We start from the raw sequence: 23,001 nt of genomic DNA, 5'->3' as shown, positions 1-23,001 counted from the left end.
CAAACAGATGAATGGATGGTCAATAACAACCAATAGGATGAGGAGAAAATAGATTCATCAATAAGTGAAAAAGAATTATTGATCTACCTAGTTCCTTCTTGCTACAGTAACATAACAAAACCTTGTTATTATCTTTAAAAAATAGTATATCAGTAGAATATTTTTAATACTGACTCTGGTTTATATAACACTGGTTATAAAATATTCATTAGAGATGATATCATTAAAAATAATAAAAATACAATATTGGGATACTGTATAATTAGATATACTGTTTACAATAAGAAATTACTTAGAGATTATTTTTTATGGTGAAATGTGTCATGTTATATACATAGATACGTATCTGTGTGCGTGTGTGTGAATGTGTGTGTGTATGTGTGCGTGTGTAGATAAGAAGCTCACCCCGAACCAAGATATCTTGGGTTCAGTTCCAAGCAGTGACCTGAACAATAATAATAATAATAATAACGATAATAATAATAACATCGAAAAATATCTTAGGAATGAGAACCCAGGTTCTAAATTTCCCCAAGACACCTGAAGAAGGCTGGAGGGTATATCAGCCGAAACGTTGTGTTAACAACAAACAAAATGAGGACAAATATCCATTGAATGTAAATAATGCTAATAATCAATAATTTTACCAAGTAGTCAGTACGTTAAAAAAACCTTTTTAGGTGAATTATTCAAAATATTCTATAATATATGCATAATTATAATCAAGGGTCAGCTAAGTGCTTCACCACGTACCGAAATTAGAAATAGACGCTAATGTCTTTTCAACTACCATAAAAATCTGAGACAATAACACACTTTTTTATATAGGCAAAAAGAAAAATAATGAATCCATACGACTTTGGTTAACCACAGATGCGTTTTGAATTTAAAGTAAATTATATTTACCTATTATTCTACTCTGTGTGATACTCCGAGTTATAAATTTGCGAGTGTTAGGATTAAATATGTACGTACGGATTCATCATTTTTCTTTTTACCAACATAAAAAAAGTGTGCTATTGTCTTGGAGATTTTTATGGTAGTTGAAAAGACATTAGTGTTTATTTCTAATTCAGTACATGGTGAGGCACTTAGCTGATTATAATTATGTATATAATTATAGAATATTTTGTATATGTATATATATATATATATATATATATATTTGTTCTTCACTGTTCTTATTCTAGTGAAGAACGAATATATAGTGTGTGTGTTTTTTGGCAAAAATAAAAAATGAAGCATATAATTACATATACTGTTCACAGCAAGAAATTACTGTGGCTGTGTGGTAAGTAGCCTGCTTACGAACCACATGGTTCCGGGTTCAGTCCCACTGCGTGACACCTACTATAGCCTCGGGCCAACCAAAGCCTTGTGAGTGGATTTGGTAGACAGGAACTGAAAGAAGCCCGTCGTATATATGTATATATATATATATATATATATATATATATGTGTATGTATGTGTATGTGTGTGCATGTTTGTGTCTGTGTCTGTCACCCCAACATCGCTTGACAACCAACGCTGGTGTGTTTAGGTCTCCGTAACTTAGCAGTTCGGCAAAAGAGACCAATAGAATAAGTAATAGGCTTACAAAGAATAAGTCCTAGGGTCGATTAGCTCGACTATAGGTGCTCCAGCATGGCCACAGTCAAATGACTGAAATAAGTAAAAGAGTAAACAGCATCCCAAAATACAACCAATGTTTCAACAAACAACTCCACATCAGGAATCTTGCAACACAAACTCATAAACATGTGTGTATATATACATATACATATATATATGTAAATATATAAAAACAGCTGTAAGACTCTATCCAAAAAATTCTTCAACCTTACCTTTGCTCTCTTTATCCTTTTGTTTTTATATATTTACATATACACACGCTAATACACGACTTATAATACCCAATCATGTTCATACAACGACTGGGGCAAACTAGTCGGTATACAGCACTTACTCGGTATTACCTGTATCCTCTGGGGTTTGGTTAAATCCAATACCCTCCTCAACCTTATATATATATATATATATATATATATATATATATGAGGTAAACACAAAGAGTATTGAAGATTTACTACAGCTGTTTCAGTAGGATATTATTTATTTAATGCAGTCATAAAAGATTACAGCATAATATATAATCGACCATCAAACAAGTAAGATTTTAAACATCAATCTGGACATAGCCAGCATATATATATGTATACACACACATGCATATATATATACATACATATAATTATATCTATATATCTATATTCGTATACATACATACACACACGCACATTTTATCTTTTACTTCCTTTAGCCATTAATCGTTGAACTGTGACCATCCTGGGGAACTACCTTGAAGCATCTGTTTTCTTCAGTTGAATGAATTGACCTCAATACTTTTACATACATATATATATGAACACACACATATATATATATACATATATATATATATATATATATATATATATATATATATATATATATATATATCATCATCATCATCGTTTAACGTCCGCTTTCCATGCTAGCATGGGTTGGACGACTTGACTGAGGACTGGTGAAACCGGATGGCAACAACAAGCTCCAATCTAAATTTGGCAGAATTTCTACAGCTGGATGCCCTTCCTAACGCCAACCATATATATATATATATATATATATATACACACATATATATATATATATATATATATATATATATATATATATATATATATATATATATATATATATATATATATATATATATACGTATATGCATATATGTGGAGGTGCAATGGCCCATTGGTTAGGGCAAACAACTTGCGGTCGGAGGATCGTGATTTCGATTCCCTGAAAACACCTAAAGCTCCACTAAGCTCCGGCAGGCAGGGTGGCAACCCCCATTGTACTCTTTCGCCCCCAACTTTCTCTCACTCTTTCTTCCTGTTTCTTGAGTAATGCTGCGATGGACTGGCGTCCCGTCCAGCTGGGGGAACACATACACCATAGAAACCGGGAAACCGGGCCCATGATCCTGGATAGGCTTTAAAAGGGAGCAAAGAAGAAGATATGTATATATATATATATATATATATATATATGTTGGCACTCCATCGCTTATGACGTCGAGGGTTCCAGTTCATCCGATCAACAGAACAGCCTGCTCCTGAAATTAACGTGCAAGTGGCTGAGCACTCCACAGACACGTGTACCCTTAACGTAGTTCTCGGGGATATTCAGCGTGACAGTGTGACAAGGCTGGCCCTTTGAAATACAGGCACAACAGAAACAGGAAGTAAGAGTGAGAGAAAGTTGTGGTGAAAGAGTACAGCAGGGTTCGCCACCATCCCCTGCCGGAGCCTCGTGGAGCTTTGGGTGTTTTCGCTCAATAAACACTCACAACGCCAGGTCTGGGAATCGAAACTGCGATCCTATGACCGCGAGTCCGCTGCCCTAACTACTGGGCCATTGCGCCTCCACACACACATCATCATCATCATCATCATCGTTTAACGTCCGCTTTCCATGCTAGCATGGGTTGGACGATTTCACTGAGGCTGTTCCGTTGATCGGATGAACTGGAACCCTCGACGTCGTAAGCGATGGAGTGCCAACATATATATATATATATATATATGCTTATGTACATATCTATACACATGTATGTATACACACTCAAACGTTCTACCAGTGTAGACTGAAGTTATTTAGCTGAGAGGAAGAATCAATAACAGTTTTGTTTCGCTTCCACAGACCCTTCTGTTGTAGCTTTAACAGGCAAAATAAAAACCAAAATAAACAAAAAAAGAAAAGTTGTTGGTCTGGCCCAGAATGAGAGCAATGTTGCTGCTCGGTGTTACAAACAAATCTGCCACAAGAGATTTTTCAATAAGGATTATCAACTGTTTCTGTATTTCTTTCTTGGTGGTTTTTTTTTTTTTCTTTTCTTATTTCTTTTTTTTTTTGTAAATGTAGTCCACTTGTTTTGTTAGATGGAAGCTCAATAATAACAACAACAACAACAACAACGACAATGATAATGATGATGATGATGACGATAACAGTAATGATAAGAAAAAGCACAAACAAAGATAATGATAAATAAAAATAATGGTAACAAAAAACAAACAAAGACATCAACAATAAATTACAAAAAAAACCCCAAAAAACAAACGAGGGAAGGAAAGGAATACCATAATGATGATTGAACACAGCTAGTTTATTGTTTAAATTCTGAAGAGAGATTAATCACATGCAGCTTAATTTTCAACTTGATTGAGAAGAAGAGATACTACTACTACTACTACTACTACTACTACTACTACTACTACTACTACTACTACTAACAATAACAATAATAATAATAATAATAATAATGATAATAATAATAATGATAATAATAATAATAATAATAATAATAATGATAATAATGATAATAATGATAATAATAATAATAATAATAATAATAATAATAATAATAATAATAATAATAATAATAAAAGAAAAAAAAAGAAAAAGAAAAATCAAGCTGTCATTTTTGGTTAGTTATAGGTATTATTAAAGAAAATTGGTATCTGGCATTGCATTTCATTGGCTAGTTCTTTCTCGCTGAATTAAGTCTACGAGAGTGAATGCTAGATTTCAGATTGAAACAATTTTGCTTGTATCAATAATGTCTTGGGAAAAGAATGGATGTCACAGCTTTCATGTTTAATTCTCTATAAATCTAAGCCCCACCCAGGAGAGAAAGAAAGAGAAAAAAAATGGAAATTAGAATTTATTGCTTAACCCTTTAGTGTTTGAAGTAATCATACCTGGCCAAAATATCCTACCTGTTTTATGTTCTAACCAGCTAGATCTGGCCTCTTGTGCCTACCCTACAATGTCATTCTCAAAATGAACAATCCCATTATTAAAATCTTAACTCTTTTGTTATTTCTTTTGAGATGCTCTGTGTTTCTTTCATTTAATTTTAAATATAACAAAAAATTTAGTAAAATAACTTGGTTATCATTTAAGCTAGTGTTAGGAACATAAATTGTGACTAAGGTTTGGTGGAAGATTTTAAATCAGAACTTATGAAAACAAGTTGTTACTGAATGGCAGGTGGAACATTATAGTGAAGTTGAACATCTTATCTGGCCACCACAGTCCCCAGATCTCAATATTATCGAACTGGCACCCATGCCAACGTCTTCATTGAACACTAAACTCGGCTTGCGAAGACCTGTTGGGGCAAGCGAAAGTGAAATCGTGATGGCACCAGTACCAGTAAATCACTAAGAGCACCGTCCAAGTGTGATCGTTGCCAGAGCACCAGCTGTCTGGCTTTCGTGCCGGTGGAACGTAAATAGCACCATTTGAGCATGACCGTTACCAACGTCGCCTTCCTGGCACTTGTGCCAGTGGCATGTGAAAAGACATTCAAGCGATGTCATTGCCAGTGCCACTGGACTGGCTTTTGTGCAGGTGGCACGTAAAATACACCATTTCAAGCGTGGCCATTGCCAGTACCTCCTGACTGGCCTTCATGCCAGTGGCACGTAAAAGCACCCACTACACTCTCTGAGTGGTTGGCGTTAGGAAGGGCATCCAGCTGTAGAAACTCTGCCAAATCAGATTGGAGCCTGGTGTAGCCATCTGGTTTCACCAGTCCTCAGTCAAATCGTCCAACCCATGCTAGCATGGAAAGCGGCCGTTAAACGAGGATGATGATGATTTATGGTGCATTTTAGAAAAACAAGTAAAGAGTCGATATCCTCCACCATCATCACTACAAGAAGTGGAGAGTGTTTTAGCTGAAGAATGGTCAAAAATTCCTTTGGAAACAATTCAAACTTATAGTCCCACTGTGTGACACCTTGGGCAAGTGTCTTCTACAATATCTTCAGGCCTACCAAAGCCTCGTGAGTGGGTTTGGTAGACAGAAATTGAAAGAAGTCCATTGTGTGTGTGTGTGTGTGTGTATATACATACATACATATATATATATATATATATATATATATATATATATATATATATATATATATATATATATATATATATATATATAGGCACAGGTGTCGTAAGTAGCTTGCTTACCAACCACATGGTTCCAGGTTCAGTTCCACTATGTGGCACTTTGGGCAAGCGTCTTCTACTATAGACTCGGGCCGACCAAAGCCTTTTAAGTGGATTTGGTAGACGGAAATGGAAAGAAGCTCATCGTGTGTATATATATATATATATATATATATATATATATATATATATATATATATATATGTTTGTGTGTTTGTGTTTGTCCCCACAACATCGCTTGACAACCGATGTTGATATGTTTATGTCCTCGTAACATAGCGGTTCGGCAAACGAGACTGATACAAAGAATAAGTCCTGGGAATCGATCTGTTCGATTAAAGGTGGTGCTCCAGCATGGCTGCAGTCAAATGACTGAAACAGGTAAAAGAATAAAAGAATACCTAAAGTAATTATAATTAATTTTCAAATTAGTGAAGAATCTGAAGGCATTTATTCCCGAATCGAATCCTTTTGTTATTGTATTTCAATTGAAATTCCACTGCTTTTGTTTCGATTAATAGTGGAAACAATGAAGGATTTAATAAAATAACTCTGACATTATAAAGCTGGTGTTTGGAACACAAATTGATATGAAATTGTGATGGACAGTTTTAATTAAGATCATTTTAAAGTTTTTAAATAATTGGTATATTTAGGTTGCAACTCAGAAACATAACTTAAGAAAAGGTTTTGACACAAAATTATGTTGGCTGGTTTTAAATTAAATATGAATTCCTTAATAGAGGTGGTTTTGTATCTAAGAATCAGAGATTGGCCCAAGCAGGGTGGCATTTGAAAAGGGTAGAACAAAGTATCAAGATGGACATTAAATGATGATGATGGTTATGATGATGCATGTATGTGCATGTGTGTATCATCATCATCATCATCATCATTTTTACCATCATCACCATTATCATCATCATCTTCATGATCATCAGTCTACTCAACAAGCAAAAATGAGTCCTACTTGTATTTCAAAAGGGCCAAACTCGTCACACTCTGTGTCACGCAGAGTCTCCCTGAGAACTATGTTAAGGATACACGCCTGTGGAGTGTTCAGCCACTTGCAAATTAATTTCACAAGCAGGGTGTTCCATTCATTGGATCAATTGGAATCCTATATACATACAATGGACTTCTTTTCAGTTTCCATCTACCAAATCCACTCACAAGGCTTTGGTCAGCCCGATGCTATAGTAGAAGACACTTGCTTTAGAATGGTGGCAGCTGATGAAGGAAATGTTCTCTATGTGGCCTCTGTGTTTTCTGTACTCTGTTTATCATTGTGTCCACGTTTTTTTGCAACGTCCTGTACCCAGATATGCATCTATATATACATGTAGATGTAGGTATGTACATACATGTACGTATATATGCATATACTCATATATTATTTGTATTATATATATATATATATATATATATATATATATATGTGTATATACATGATGGGTTTCTTTCAGTTTCTGTCTACCAAATCCACTCACAGGCCCTTGGTCAGCCAGAAGCTATAGTAGAAGACACTTGCTCAAGGTGCCATGCAGTGGTATTGAACCCAGAACCATGTGGTTGGGAAGCAAGCACCTTACCACATAGCCTCACCGGTGCCTAAGTCAACTGTATTTTAGAATTTGTCACATTTCTATGAAAGAAGGCCAAGGAGGAAGAGACATTATAAAAATCATGGCAAATTCAATACACCATTGATTGAGAGCAATCTTCATTGTCAAAAACATGGTGTTTACACCTGAGACAGTTGTGCTGTCAGGTTGAAGTACTGTAAACACAGGAAGGAAAACACACTCATTGAATGAATAAAAGACAAATGAAATAGTACTGTAGGGTTTGTGATATTCAGAGCAGCAAAAGAGAAGTGCATTAACTGAAGGAGAGAGAAATGGAATTCTATAGAAAGGAAAATGATTGGTCACTATTCCCTTACAAGTTGACATCTCTTTAACTAATCACACATGTACATGGGTGATTGGTTAAGAACCTTGCTTCTCAACAATGTGGTCTCAGCTTCAATCACACTGTGAGACACTTTGGGTAATATGTTATTTTTCTATAGAACTAGGCAAACTAAAGGCTTGTGAGTGGATTTGGTTGAGGAAAACTGAAAAATACCGGTTGTACATTTTTATTTTTTGTACATGTTTCGTGATGTCCTGTGCCCACACATGCATATATATATATTGTCAGACGGACCTTGATGACTGCTATAAAGCAAGAAAGTATACTAGTCCTTATATATATTTAATACTCAATATTTCATATATTCAATAAGACATTCGATACTTCATTTCATTTTACTATTTATATTATATATTTCATATTCTATATCCCACATTAATTTTATAAGAATATAAATAAAACATAAAAAACAGACAGAGTTGGAATTCTTTTAAATAATATATATATACGTACAGATGTGAGTATGTACATATATGTATGTATATATGCATATATATGTATATGTATATATATTATATTTATATTACTATATGATTGAATGCCACGCATCCTCTTCCAAGTAAGTTTTATCTTTTATATATATATATATATATATATATATATATATATATATATATATATATATATGTATATATATACATATATATACAGGGTTGGCTAAAAGTCACCTGGCAGTAAATTAAAACCATTTAATTCCAAGATTTATTTATGCTTAATCCATAAAGCACTGGGATTTGCACTTAGATAGTATAGACTGCCAAGTACATTTTCTGAAAATGAGACTACCATGCACACATAAAAAACAAACATCTTCTTAGTACATAATGGTGGTAAGTTTTACATCATCTGAAAAGTCATTAGATGAACTATTAGTCCTCTTGCATTCTGGGGGGTATTGGAGCATTTGAGTAACATTAGACCCCAACAAACGCCCATAAAGTAAATGCATCTATCTGGGCCATGATCATGGCCTGTCGACCTGTGCCTGACAGCCACAATTGTGGCCCGTCGTACTTCATGTGTTAACAATTGGATGAATTTAATAAAAGCATCTAAATATGAATAGTTGCTTTTCATATTTAGCATCCTTTGATGCTAAATAGATGCAATTTTGGGGCAGAGGTAAGTTGATTGCATCGACAACATTACTCAAATGGTCCTTTATTTTATCGACCCTGAAAGGATGAAAGGCAAAGTCGACCTCAGTGGAATTTGAACTCAGAATTTAAGAACATATGAAATTCCGCTAAGCATTTTGTCCAGCTTGTTAACGATTCTGCCAGTCTGCCACCTTTCTTCAGACAAATATTGAGTATTTCTTACAAAAGTACAGCAAAACATATTTTTGAGGTGAGTAGAAGAGAAGGGGTGGGGCAGGGAACAATATGCGTAGGTGGGTGGACCTCAAGATATGAGGTGAGTAGAAGAGAAGGGAAACATGCAAATGACAGGCTGAATCATCCTTATCTTTTACTTGTGTGAGTCATTTGACTGTGGCCATGCTGGGGCACCGCCTCAAAAAATTTTTAATCGAAAGAATTGAACCCAGGACTTTTTGTTTCTTTTTAAGCCTGGTACTCATTCTGTTGATCTTGCCAAACCACTAAGTTACAGGGATGTAAATATACCGACACTGGTTGACAAGCAGTGTTGGGGGACATTCACAGACACAAAGACATGCACACACACACACACACACACATCTGACAGGCTTCTTCCAGTTTCTGTCTACCAAATCCACTCATGTGGCCGAGGCTGTAGTAGAAGACACTTACCGAAGGTGCCACACAGTGGGACTGAACCTGGAACTATGTAGTTGGGAAGCAAGCTACTTACTACATAGTCATGCCTATGGCTGAGGAAAAAAATTAATAGATTAAAAAGAGAACGAAAATTTTATTTTTTATAAAAAGTGAAATTGTTTCTGTTTTATTTTTTTTTTCTAATTGAAAGTTAAAATAAAAAATAACTCTATAATGAAATTTGTATTTTTCAGAAATACAAATTATCATTATTTTATATTAAAAATAAAAAAAAGTTTATAATGAAACATTTTGTATTTTACAGAAGTGAAAAAAAAAACCCCAGGTAAATGAGATTACAGTTACAAAAATGTATGCTTACAGAAATGAAAATTAATTTTTCTATTAGAAAAATATATTACAAATAAAAAAGTCTGCTGTCCAAGAAAAGAAAGTTAATTTTTTAATTAGAACTTTAAAAAGGTTATAAATAAAATTTGTATTGCCAAGAGATGAACAATAATTTCTCAAATTAAAAAAAAAAAAATAGTTATATTGAAAATTTTATCTTTTACAGAAAGGAAAATCAATAAATATCTAAGTATAAGAAACATGGTGTGTATAACTGACTCTTTGTCTGTCTGCCTTTCTTTGTCTCTAGCATCTTTTTCACCTGCTGTCTGTCCATCTTGGAAGGACAAGAATTAATAAAGGAAAAATTGCTATAAGAAAAATTAGAATTAAACAAACATACAAACAGTATGTCATTAAAATTTTGATGATGACAACATCGTATAATATATTATGAATGTGACACTGTGACACCACTATCAATCTATAATTTTTGACAGTACTTGTATGTTTGAATTTCAAATAACTCTAAATGTCAACTGCAAACATTTCTTTTTTTTGTTTTAATATTCCTTGCCTGAAATTGAAGAAGATCTTATATTCAAACCTGTCATCATCATCATTTTTTCCATGCTGGCATGGGTTGGATTGTTTGATTGGAGCTGGCAAGCCACAGGGCTATGCAAAGTTCTTCTGTCGTTTTTGGCATGGTTTCTATGACTAGATGCACTTCCTAACGCCAACCGTGTCCAGAGTGCATTTTTCAAGACACCAGCAAGATCACCAAGTAACTTGCAAGACAAAACTAAAACCCCATCAGATACAATAATTCTAATACGACCAGCGTTACCTTGCTGGCACTTGTGCCGGTGGCATGTTAGAAAACCATTCAAGTGAGGTCGTTGCCAATGTTGCTGGACTGGCTTTTGTGCAGGTGGCACATAAAAAACACCATTTTGAGCGTGGCCGTTGCCAGTACCGCCTGACTGGCCCTCGTGCCAGTGGCAGGTAAAAGCACCCTCTACACTCTCGGAGTGGTTGGCGTTAGGAAGGGCATCCAGCTGTAGAAACACTGCCAGATCAGATTGGTGCCTGGTGTGGCCTCCTGGCTTGCCAGTCCCCAGTCAAACCGTCCAACCCATGCCAGCAGGCTCACACCAGGCTCCACGCACATTAAACGATGATGATGATATATATACACACACATACAAACAAATATATATATATATATATATATATATATTACACACACATATATTTAGAAACACACGCACACATATGTCTTTTATCTTTTATCTGTTACAGTCATTAGATTGCAGCCATCCTGGGCCACCACCTTGAAGAAATTCTAGTTGAATAAATTGACCCCCCAGTGTTAATTTTTAAAGATTGGTGCTTATTCTCTGGCCAAACAGTTAAGTTATGAGGATGTAAACAAACTAACGCCAGATGGTGGGGAGACAGACAGACAGACACACACGCACAAATATATATATATATATATATATATATATATATATATATATATATATATATATATATATATATAACAAGCTTCCTTCAGTTTCTGTCTAGCAAAGCCACTCTCAGGGTTACAGTAGAAGAAATTTGCCCAAGGTGTCATGCTGTAGGACTGAACCCAGAACCATGTGGTTGATTAGCAAGCTTCTTACCACGCAACCACTCACACACACATATATATACGGATTTCTTGAAGCTCTCTTTCTTCCTACACCCCTATCATTGGATCTCTCTCTCTCTCTCTCTGTATATATATATATATATATATATATATATATATATACATCAAAATCCTAATAAGTAGGAAGGTAGATAAAACACAAACCCCTTCAGGTAGATGGCCCTGCTCAGTATGTAGAAAAGGAGTAGGTAGTAACTCTATAAGATGTACCCGGTGCAAGCTATGGACACATAAGAGGTGCAGCAATATCAAAGGCAGATTAACTACGAAGTTAGTTTTTGTATGTGGCAGATGTTCAGGTGCAATAAACACTGTAAACAAACAGGAAACAACTTCTATCTCATTCCAGGGAGAAAAACTAGAGGTAGTCGATAGCTTCCGCTATCTGGGTGACCAAGTTAGTAGTGTGAGTGGGTGCGCTGAAAGTGTAGCTGCTAGAATAAGAATAGCCTGGGCAAAGTTTAGAGAGCTCTTACCTCTTCTGCTGGCGACAAAGGGACTCTCACTCAGGGTAAAAGGCAGACTGTATGACGCATGTGTACGAACAGCCATGCTAGATGGCAGTGAAACATGGGCTGTGACTGCTGAGGACATGCGTAAGCTCGCAAGGAATGAAGCCAGTATGCTCCGCTGGATGTGTAATGTCAATGTGCATATCCGTCAGAGTGTAAGTATCTTGAGAGAAAAGCTGAACATAAGAAGCATCAGTTGTGGTGTGCAAGAGAGACAATTGCGCTGGTTTGGACATGTGGTGAGAATGAATGAGGATAGCTGCGTGAAAAAGTGCCACTCCCTAACAGTTGAGGGAACCCGTGGAAGAGGTAGGCCCAGGAAGACCTGGGCTGAGGTGGTGAGGCAAGACCTTCGAACATTGGGCCTCACCGAGGCGATGACTACTGACCGAGACCTTTGGAAATGTGCTGTGTGTGAGAAGACCCGGCAAGCCAAGTGAGATCGTTGCCAGTGCCCTTGGACTGGCTCTTGTGCGGGTGGCACATAAAAGACACCATTTCGAGCGTGGCCGTTTTCGTGCGGGTGACACGTAAAAGCACCCACTACACTCTCTGAGTGGTTGGCATTAGGAAGGGCATCCAGCTGTAGAAACTCTGCTAAATTAGATTGGAGCCTGGTGTTGCCATCCGGTTTCACCAGTCCTCAGTCAAATCGTCCAACCCATGCTAGCATGGAAAGAGGACGTTAAACGATGATGATGATATATATACACACACACACACACACATATATATATATATATATATATATATATAAAGAATCAGAGAGAAATCGATATTAATATCTGATTTTGACCCTATGTTTTAATTTGATTATATATATATATATATATATATATATATATATATATATGGGCGCAGGTGTGGCAGTGTGGTAAAAAAGCTTGCATCACTACCATTTGGTTCCAGGCTCAGCCCTATCAGAGCCTCGAGCAGACGAAAGCCTTGAGTGGATTTGGTAGACGGAAACTGAAAGAAGCAGGTCGTTTGTACGTATACCTGTATGTACATCTGTGTGTATCTTTGTGCCTGTGCTTGTCCCCACCCCCTCCTCTCGCACCACTTGACAACCGGTCTTGGTGTGTTCATGTGCCCGTAACGTAGCGGTTCGGCAAAAAGGGACCGATGAAATAAGTATCAGGCTTTAAAAAAATATGCACTGGGTTCGATTCATTCGACTAAAAGTTCTTCAAGGCGGTGCTCCAGCATGGCCGCAGTCTAATGATTGAAACAAGTAAAAGATAAAAAAAAAAAATATCCAAATTCAATCAAAAACGACCAGTCCAGAGTGTCGCATGTATAATCAACCCCAATCTACTTGTAAGAGTGTGTATTCAGTTTATACAGTCAAAAAGTCATCGACCGATCCTCTACCTGGTTACATGAGCTGCTAGAAAAAATAACCACATGTCCATCACGTTGTACCTTCTCGTCTTACTCGAAGAACTTTGAACCAAGGTTAGCCCGGTCAAGGTTGACACGGAGCTAAACAATTATAAACGAGGTGATCGGAAATTTATTACAAAATGTAAACTTACCGGTTCAATAAACTGAGCAATTTCTTAAAATTTAATTTCTGAGTTTTCGTAACATGTTTACATAAATTCATTTTGTATTTTGATCAACCGGAGCTTTAAGCGGTGACACACGGGAAGTGTTTCCTAGTTGTAAAAGTCCATGTCAGTTTCGTAAAGGAAGAATACAGAAAAATGGAAGGATGTTATTTTACGAAATAGTATTATATTATACTACAAAGCTAGTTGATAGATATTTCCTCCAGTTTAGTTCTATGATATCTGTTCTCTTTCTTATGTACGTTCTTTTGAGATTATCTTTCTTTTCGATTGATTCGCTTCTGCATTTCTCTCCTGTCCCGGCAGAAGGAGAGCCATTATAAAGTAGCATTACTTGCTAGAAAGAGCAGCCAAATATTCTTCATATCACGTTTAAGCATCTTAAAACAACAAACAGCATAATCTGTAATATAACCCGAGAAACAAAATGCCTGGAATTCTTTTTTTGTTATAGATTTGCTTTGCTGACCGAAAGTTAAACAATAAAACCAAGGTCAACAATTTCAGAGGAGAGGTAGGTTGATTACATCGACCCCGAAAGGATGAAAGGCAAAGGTGACCCCGGCGAAATTTGAACTCAGAATGTAAAGTCGGATGAAATGCCGCTAAACATTTTGTCCGGCGCGGTTATCTACTCTGATTTTGTTTTCTAATAATATTCTGAAAAATGGATATTTTAAAATGAAAACTTCCATAAATATTTTTCAGATGGTGTAAATTACAGTTATGTCGGAATAGGTATGACAAAAGGAAAAAAAAAAAAGCGGCGGGGTGTCAGTTAGGGGGTGGATATTCTACACACCTGGAGTTTTGTTTCTTTTGTTTTTATCTTAACACTTTTACTTGTTTCAGTCATCGGATTGCGTCCATGCTGGGGCACTGCTTTAAAAGGTTTAGTCGTACAAATCGACCCCAGTATTTTTTTTTAAGTCTGGGAGTTATTCTATACTCTTTTACTTGTTTCAGTCATTTGACTGCGGCCATGCTGGAGCACTGCCTTTAGTCGAGCAAATCGACCCCAGGACTTATTCTTTGTATGCCTAATAGTACTTATTCTATCGGCCCTTTTGCCGAATCGCTAAGTTACGGGGACGTAAACACACCGCCATCGGTTGTCAAGCGATGTTGGGGGGGGGGACAAACACAGACACACAAACACGCATATATATATACATACATACGACGGGCTTCTTTCAGTTTTCGTCTACCAAATCCACTCACAAAGCTTTGGTCGGCCTGAGCCTATAGTAGAAGACACTTGCTCAAGGTGCCACGCAGTGGGACTGAACCCGGAACCATGTGGTTGGTAAGCAAACTACTTACCACACAGCCACTCCTGCGTCTGTATCTTTTTACTGAACCGGTAAGTCACTGAGACGTAAATAAACCAACAGTGGTTGTCACATAGTGTTAGACACACACACACTCTCTCTTTCTCTCTCTCTCATACACTCTCACACATACATTAATATGAAGGGCTTCTTTCAGTTTCCATCAACCAAATCCACTGAGAAAGGTTGGAATAAAATACAAAGAGCTTGTGACAAAACCGACAAATATCTAGGAATGATGTCTGTAGAGGCCACAGCCCATGGAGAACTAGCCCGTAGATTTAAGAAAGCTCCGAAGGAGACCAAACTCAACATTAAGATCGTTGAAAAGCCAAGGAACTCCATCAGATCACAACTATGTAGGACGTATCCCTTTTAAAATACCAAATGCACCAATGATAACTGCATGGTATGTAGGATTAACCCTGGCATTAACTGTAGAACTAGAAACGTAGTCTACAACATAAGGTGCATAGAAGGTGCTTGTAAAGACAAGAAAATGACATACATTGTTGAGACATCTAGGAGAATTGTGGAAAGACTAAATGAACATTTGAGACAATATGATAAAAAAGAAAACAGTCCTCCTTACTCTACCAACATGCTAAGGACCAACATGGAGGCAATCTGGGTCAACTTGACATCTGCACTTTATCCAAGCGCCCGAAGGACTCAACACTCAGACAAATACAAGAGTGCATCTTCATAAATAAAACATCCTCAATACTAAATAGGAAATATAGGTAGTAGGTAATAATACCCCCATTCCCACACTTTATATGCATATACAGGTAGAATAGTTAGTGGGCTGTTACGTAGATGCATGTGTGTATGTGTATATATGTGTATATGTATACGCATACGTATATTTATATACATATGTATGTAAGTTAATGGATATGAATGTAAACAGGAAGACATACAGACGGTTAGGTATATAAGTTATATGAACAGACAAGCACACATACAAACGCAAATGAATCACGTGACCATATACATACACACATCACTTCACACAAGGACACACACATATACACATACACAAGCAAACACACACACACAAACACATGAATATGCAGAATACATACATACAAATGTACACACATACATATATACATACGTGCACACACACACACACACACGCATAAACACACTTACAAGCATACATACATACATACATACATACATGTGTGTGCGCGAACACACCGACCCTCCACACATGCGCACAAACAAACAAAAAGAACGCAGCTCGGATCACGGACAGAGTCAACGACTACTGAAAAGATTGCAAGACGCCAGTGAAAATTTTAGGAAAAATAAATAAGTAAATGAATGGAAATTTTATAGGTGAGTGACTATCTCTTCCCAGACACAACAAAATATGCTTCAACACACGAATTCACATAAAGAATCTTGCAATCTAAATCTCCAAACGAAGTTAAGTGAATAATTTTTTTAATAAAATGAAAATTTCCAATGATATCGATATCAAGGAAAAAAAAAAAAAACGAAACAAAAAAACCCATCAGAATTGAATTTGTTGGTATGACAGTTGGATGTACTATAGGCCTATTTGTGAGGAAACAAAGTCAAGATGCATGAAATATCCGTCCCTAATCCAATTTATTTTTGCACGTGAAATTCCGATATAATACCAATTTACACCACCGAAAAGGTATTTGTAGAAAATTTAATTATTAAATATCTATTTTTCAGAAAGTTCTGAAGAAACAAAGTCGGTGGCGGCTGAAGGTGCATCTCTGCAGTTGTGCGTTGCCAAAATCCTGTTTTTTTGTGTTTATAAGTAATCACCTCCACAACTGAATACGATGATTTCAAGTTCAGTTCCCAGACAGTGAGCTGGTGTCTGGAACTCTGTCGTTATTCCTGCTACAAACTATTAACGACGGAGTTACCAGTTGTAACGACTAAGTTTAATGTCAAAATGCACCAGAGAAATAAATTAAGAAGAACAATATTAATTGCTTATCAAAATGGCCATTTATTAGGATTGTTATGACGTTACAATACAGAAAATAACTTTTTTTATAATTGTTTGTGTACACAAAAGTTATTTGTAGATCTGTCCATCTTAATATATAAAGCTGAAGTTGTGTGTCTGTGTGAAGCCTTTTTAAAAGTTTATAGAAATCCACATTTTCCACTCTTTCGTAAATTTTTTTACATCAATGGAATTTTCTCGATGTGAACTTTCCAGTGCAGTGATTAGAGTTTTTAAATTCCGTTTACTTTGTGTGATCTAAGGAAGATTTGGCTGTTGTTTCAAGCAACTTTTATATTTCTTCCATTCTTACACACGCGCTCAACATAAAAATGTAGGGAGTAAGAGTAAAAGAGGGAGGGAGAAAGAGAGAGAGAGAGAGAAAGAGAAAGTGATATATACAAAGTCATAGATTAAACTTTCCTCTCAGTATTCTTTACCTATTTTTCGTAACAGATACGTAAAAACACACACAACCACACATACGTGATCTGTGACAACAACATACACATTGCTCTCGTTCTAGATAAAAGGAATGTAGGTAGAGAGAAAGGATAACAAATCTACTCTTGCGCGTTGCTCAGGATATTGAGACAGTTGTGTTCTTCGACTAGACGCTGAGTGACCGAAGAGACGGGTCGACCCAAAGAGAAAGAAAGCTATTTGGCTTCACGAATTTATATTCTTCGTAATTGAATTAGGTCAAGCGAAAACAAAGGATTGGATTTCTCCTCTCTAATCAGCTTTGACCGATGAATGTCTAGAGAAAGATCAAGAGGTCAGCTTATTCGCATAAACTTTCCATAAACCAAGAAAGTTGGTAGCTGTTCGTTACAAACTGAATGCATTCATTTGGACAATTTCCATTTTCTTTCTCCCACTTAAGTATTTAATAAGTATGTGAGCATATGATCTGAATGAGTTTTTTCCCCCAAATATCTCTGCACACAAACTTTGCTAATAACTCAATTTATTTCCTTTATTGTTTATAAAGTTATCAAAATGTATGTTAAACACTTTATCCATTTACTTTGGCCTATAAAACGAATAAGATTTTTACGAATAATTGTCCTTATTCGAGCCGCACGATCAAGTTTGTGCTTCAATCCAGCCTTCATATATTAGACTGTTACTTGCTGATATAGAGAATGGCCTTGCCAGCCGAATTCGGTACCCTGGCATAAACAATGAAGATTGTGATGAAAGCAGAGGACAGGTCTCGGCCAGCATTAATAATATCAGAAAAGACAGCTTTCTTTTATTAGCTACAAGGGTTCATACATATATATATATATATAAATACAGTTATGATAAACCCTTGGAAGAGGTTGCGTGGCGTTCAATCATATGATAATATAAATATATTATTTATATTATTTATATTATTATATGATAGACTCTTCGTCCGTTTCGACGGTGACCATTCAGCTGTTCGGTCAACTGAAAGTTCAATTTACTAAATTAATGTAGCCAGTAAAAGAAACTTTTCTTTTCTTTGGCTTCTGGAGCACGTCCGTGGCTTTGAACCAGTTGAATACACATACAGACACGCATGCGCGCACACGTTTGTGGTTATTCGGTTATTGTCGTTTGAAAAGCATGCTAATGTTAATATTATTTACGGATACCATTTGCAGCTAAACATTTAGTCCGACACGCTAAACGACCTTGCCAGCTCACCTCCCACCCAGTAAAAATATATTGGGAAGAAAAAAGGGGTGCATTTTGGTTGTCTCACCCCATTAAAAAATTGGGTTCTCTCCCCTACTGAAAAAATTGTTTAACCCTCAATAATTAAAAAAAATGAAAATATTAATAAATATGAAAAGCGAAAAGAGTAAACATCTTATTGAATCTGATAATATATTTATAACAAATCATACACAACTGAAAAAATTAACAAACACGAAACTGAAACAATTAAACATTGAATCTAATAACATTTTTATAACAAATATTATTCCTATTGAAGAGGCCAAAAGTCAACAATTTGTTGAGGTATGGAATCAAAAGGATCTAATCCTTTTAATTCAATCTCTTGTCGCCACATAAACTCAATACTTTAGAGGGGAGATAACCCAATTCTTATGGCAATTTTTAATGGGGGTGAAATAACCAAAAAGTACTAAAAAGTGAAGTAGAGTGCAGTGTAGCAATTCAAAACGAGGGTAGGAGTTAGGAGAGTTTATGTTCACATATTCGACAATGGTAGAATGTATGCCGAGAAACTGAGAACCTGTAATATATATATATATATATATATATATATATATATATATATATATATATATATATATATATATATATATATATATATATATAATATACAGGGATTAGCTTGAGTTGCTTCTCCAACATACTGAAAATTTAGAAATAGCAGTCAAAGAACTACTGATTCCAAACTATAAATTTTTTCTCTAAACGGATGGCGATATCTATGGCACACATAGAACAAAAAACCGAAGGGAAAAGCAAAAACAAACCTGCCTTTAGTTAGTTGGATACGACGTTTCACGGTTAAGAGTATGAAATTACTCTATTCCGACTCTTCAGCCCGCCATCTGTTTAGAGAAAAAATTTGTAGTTTGGAATCAGTAGTTCTTTGACTGCTATTTCTAAATTTTCAGTATGTTGGAGAAGCAACTCAAGCTAATCCCTGTATATTTATGATGATAAATGGTTTTACCGATAAAGGTTTTTTCATACTGAACTACTTGGCAAAATTGTTAATTATTAATTCTATTACTAATTGACGATTCCCTGCCCTTATTCTTGTATATTATATATATATATATATGTATATATTGACAAATTTTCGCGCTTTGTAAGGGCAGTTTACCCGATGTTCTTGCTATTTCAACGGCGTCTCTGCGTTCGTAAATAAATAATTTTATTTGTATCTCTCTCTGTCTGTCTCTCTCTGAATATATACTCTTATATTCTTTTACTTGTTTCAGTCATTTGACTGTGGCCATGCTGGAGCACCGCCTTTTGTCGAGCAAATCGACCCCAGGACTTATTCTTTGTAAGCCCAGCACCTGTTCAATCGGTCTCCCTAGCCGAACCGCCAAGTTACGGGGACGTAAACACACCAGCATCGGTTGTCAAGCGATGTTGGGGGGGGGGGCAAACACAGATACACAAACATACACACATACGTATACATACATATACACGACGGGCTTCTTTCAGTTGCCGTCTACCAAATCCACTCACAAGGCTTTGGTCGGCCTGAGGCTATAAAAGAAGACACTTGCTCAAGGTACCAGACAGTGGGACTGAACCCGGAAACATGTGGTTGGTAAGCAAGCGACTTACCACACAGCCAATATACACACACGTGTGCGCACACATACACACATATATGTATGCACATGTATGTAAACATATATGTATATATACATGCATTTATGTGTGAGTAAGTCTGTTAGTCATAAGAACTATAGGGTCGACTCATAAATTTAGATACGTCATCCTACACGTATTCGTTAATGATCCTTTCTACTATAAGCACAAGGCCTGAAATTTTGGGGGAGGGAACTAGTCGATCACATCGACCCAAGTGTGTTACTGGTACTTAATTTATCGACGCCTAAACGATGAAAGGCAAAGTCGACCTTGGCAGAATTTGAAATCAGAACGTAGTTGTATGTATTCATTAATAATAATGTACATTAAAAAAAAAAACACCTTATGAACAGATTACATTATAATCATCGGAGATTACGCAACCAAAGTGAATAAAAGAAGCGTTTCTTTTTTGTCAGTCAGGTATTTTTTATCAGATTTTGTGAATCAGGTGAATCAGGTTTTTTCGGAATATGTCCACAGCGGGATGGGCTTTCCTTAGATTAATGGATAAGTATTTTACACAATCCCATAGGTGTAGGATATTATTCAATAAACATAAGTAAGAGACTTTTTTAGTTGTGCACCTTAGCGCCCAAAAATGTGTGTGAATACTCCAAAGTACCGTGCAAAATCAGAAGGTTCATGTAGGGGTAGTAGTGAGTACCCAGTGAACGGTCAATGCAACAATGAGGCCTTGTTCGCTGAAGGAGAAGTAGTGTTGTTCAGTAGTAGCAACGAGAGCGGAGGGACACGCACACGGGAAAATGTTGAGGTAACACGGAGCTCCTTTAAGGCCAGATTACATAACCAGAGGTCCTCTTTTAGAATCCAACAGAGGCGCAAAGTTACAACATTAGCCAGCTATATATGTATAGCAATTAGTAGGAAGGAACGCCGTACAAAACCAATTGGAAATTACAGGAACAGTTTGGACCATACCTGAATGGTACGTTGCAAGCTATGATTGATCGAGAGGCGAATCATTCAAAATATTTCACACAATCCAGGTACCTTCCTGAACGCAATATTTCGTTGCTGTGCTCATATAATCATAGCACGATCCAGAATGTATATTTACCCCCAGTATATAAGTTCCAAAGAAACTAACTTTTACTCTGGTTAGAGACAATATGGCAGACATTGTATGTTTGCCGAGGTATTTAGTGACATGACTTTAGTAACGTAGTAATTTTCGAAGTGAGGTAAATTCGAGGGGAATAAGTCTGTATATTTGTTCGTTTCATTCTTTCCGAGTTCCTTTGTGTGTTGTCTATCTATCTATCTATCTATCTATCTATCTATCTATCTATCTATCTATCTATGTCTACCTACCTACCTACCTACCTACCTACCCATGTATCTATCTACCTATCTATCTATCTATCTATCTATATGTATATATTTATATATTAATCCCTGGTTTGTGCGTGTAAGTGTATCTTCATGTGTGCATGTACTCACATAGACTCGCTTTCCCACGCCCGCGCACACTCACGCATACATGCATAATACATACATACATATATACATACATGCACACGCTCACACATAGACATATGCCAGTGTGTTTGCGCGTATACACCCACACATATTCTGCATATGTTCCTATATTAGTTTACACATATATATATATATACAATCGAATGAGCAAGGACGGACGAAATAGAATAGGATAAACGGATGAATGGTCAATCCAATAAAATGAATAGATGAATGGATATATAAATAGATAAAAGAATGAAACAATAATGTAATTGAAAAATGAATAAAATGCATGGGAGAATATTTGATGAATGAATGAATGGATAGTTGTAGTAGTAATGCCAACCAGCCAGGGTTGGGGCTGCCTTCAGTGTAATACTATGGCTCAAAAGAAGTTAACGCGCGTGAATGTATTTGAAGCTTGTCACGTGGGCGGCATGTAGGACTTACATTACGGCTAATGGTAGTTTGTAAATATATGTAAACATGTATTGAAGCTGTACAGTGAATCCTCCTCCTCCGCTCATGAACAACTGCTTGCTTTATCTTGTATCTTTGATTTGGTTTCAGCCAGGGGCTGAGGCCAAGCTGGAGGACCGCGTTGCAGTGTGTTTGGGTTTTTTTTTTTCTGTGCTGTTTCTGGTGAAGTAACGAGTTAGATGCAGCTGCTCTTCTTTGTGCCTCCTGCCGTGATGTGGGTTCATCTGGTTTTCTCAATTAAAAATATATCCAGATGCTCTTTGAAGACATCCACATCTACAACTCGGAAATCTCTGAAGCTGTTTGGCAGAATGTTGAGTAGTTGTGGGCCCTTAAAACTCAAGCTGTTGCAGTACTGGGTCCTTATTCGAGATGGAGAAGACGGGATCTTTGGTATTATGCAATCCCATCCAGTTCAGTGGTTGGTATAGCTATCAATTCC

The 23,001-nt window shown here is 36.4% G+C and overlaps 1 protein-coding gene across 2 annotated transcripts in view; it reads right to left on the bottom strand.

The window, feature by feature from the left end:
• The window catches only part of LOC106871983 (translation factor GUF1, mitochondrial), a 45,202-nt gene extending 29,233 nt beyond the window's left edge, over nt 1-15,969 (bottom strand). The window contains exon 1 of one of the 2 annotated variants that reach the window (XM_089353444.1): nt 15,837-15,969. In XM_089353444.1, the coding sequence (XP_089209570.1) occupies nt 15,837-15,862 (26 nt within the window). In that variant the 5' untranslated portion in view covers nt 15,863-15,969. Of the gene's footprint in view, nt 1-13,877; nt 13,979-15,836 lie in introns of those variants that run through there. The other variant, XM_014918775.3, reaches the window with a different exon arrangement.
• Nucleotides 15,970-23,001: the final 7,032 nt, after the last annotated feature.

This window comes from Octopus bimaculoides, chromosome 6 (genome assembly GCF_046866305.1).
Source record: "Octopus bimaculoides isolate indiv1 chromosome 6, ASM4686630v1, whole genome shotgun sequence".
Taxonomy (NCBI): domain Eukaryota; kingdom Metazoa; phylum Mollusca; class Cephalopoda; order Octopoda; family Octopodidae; genus Octopus; species Octopus bimaculoides.
The sequence above is the reverse complement of the archived record's forward strand: the minus strand, read 5'-3'. Positions and strand labels throughout refer to the sequence as shown.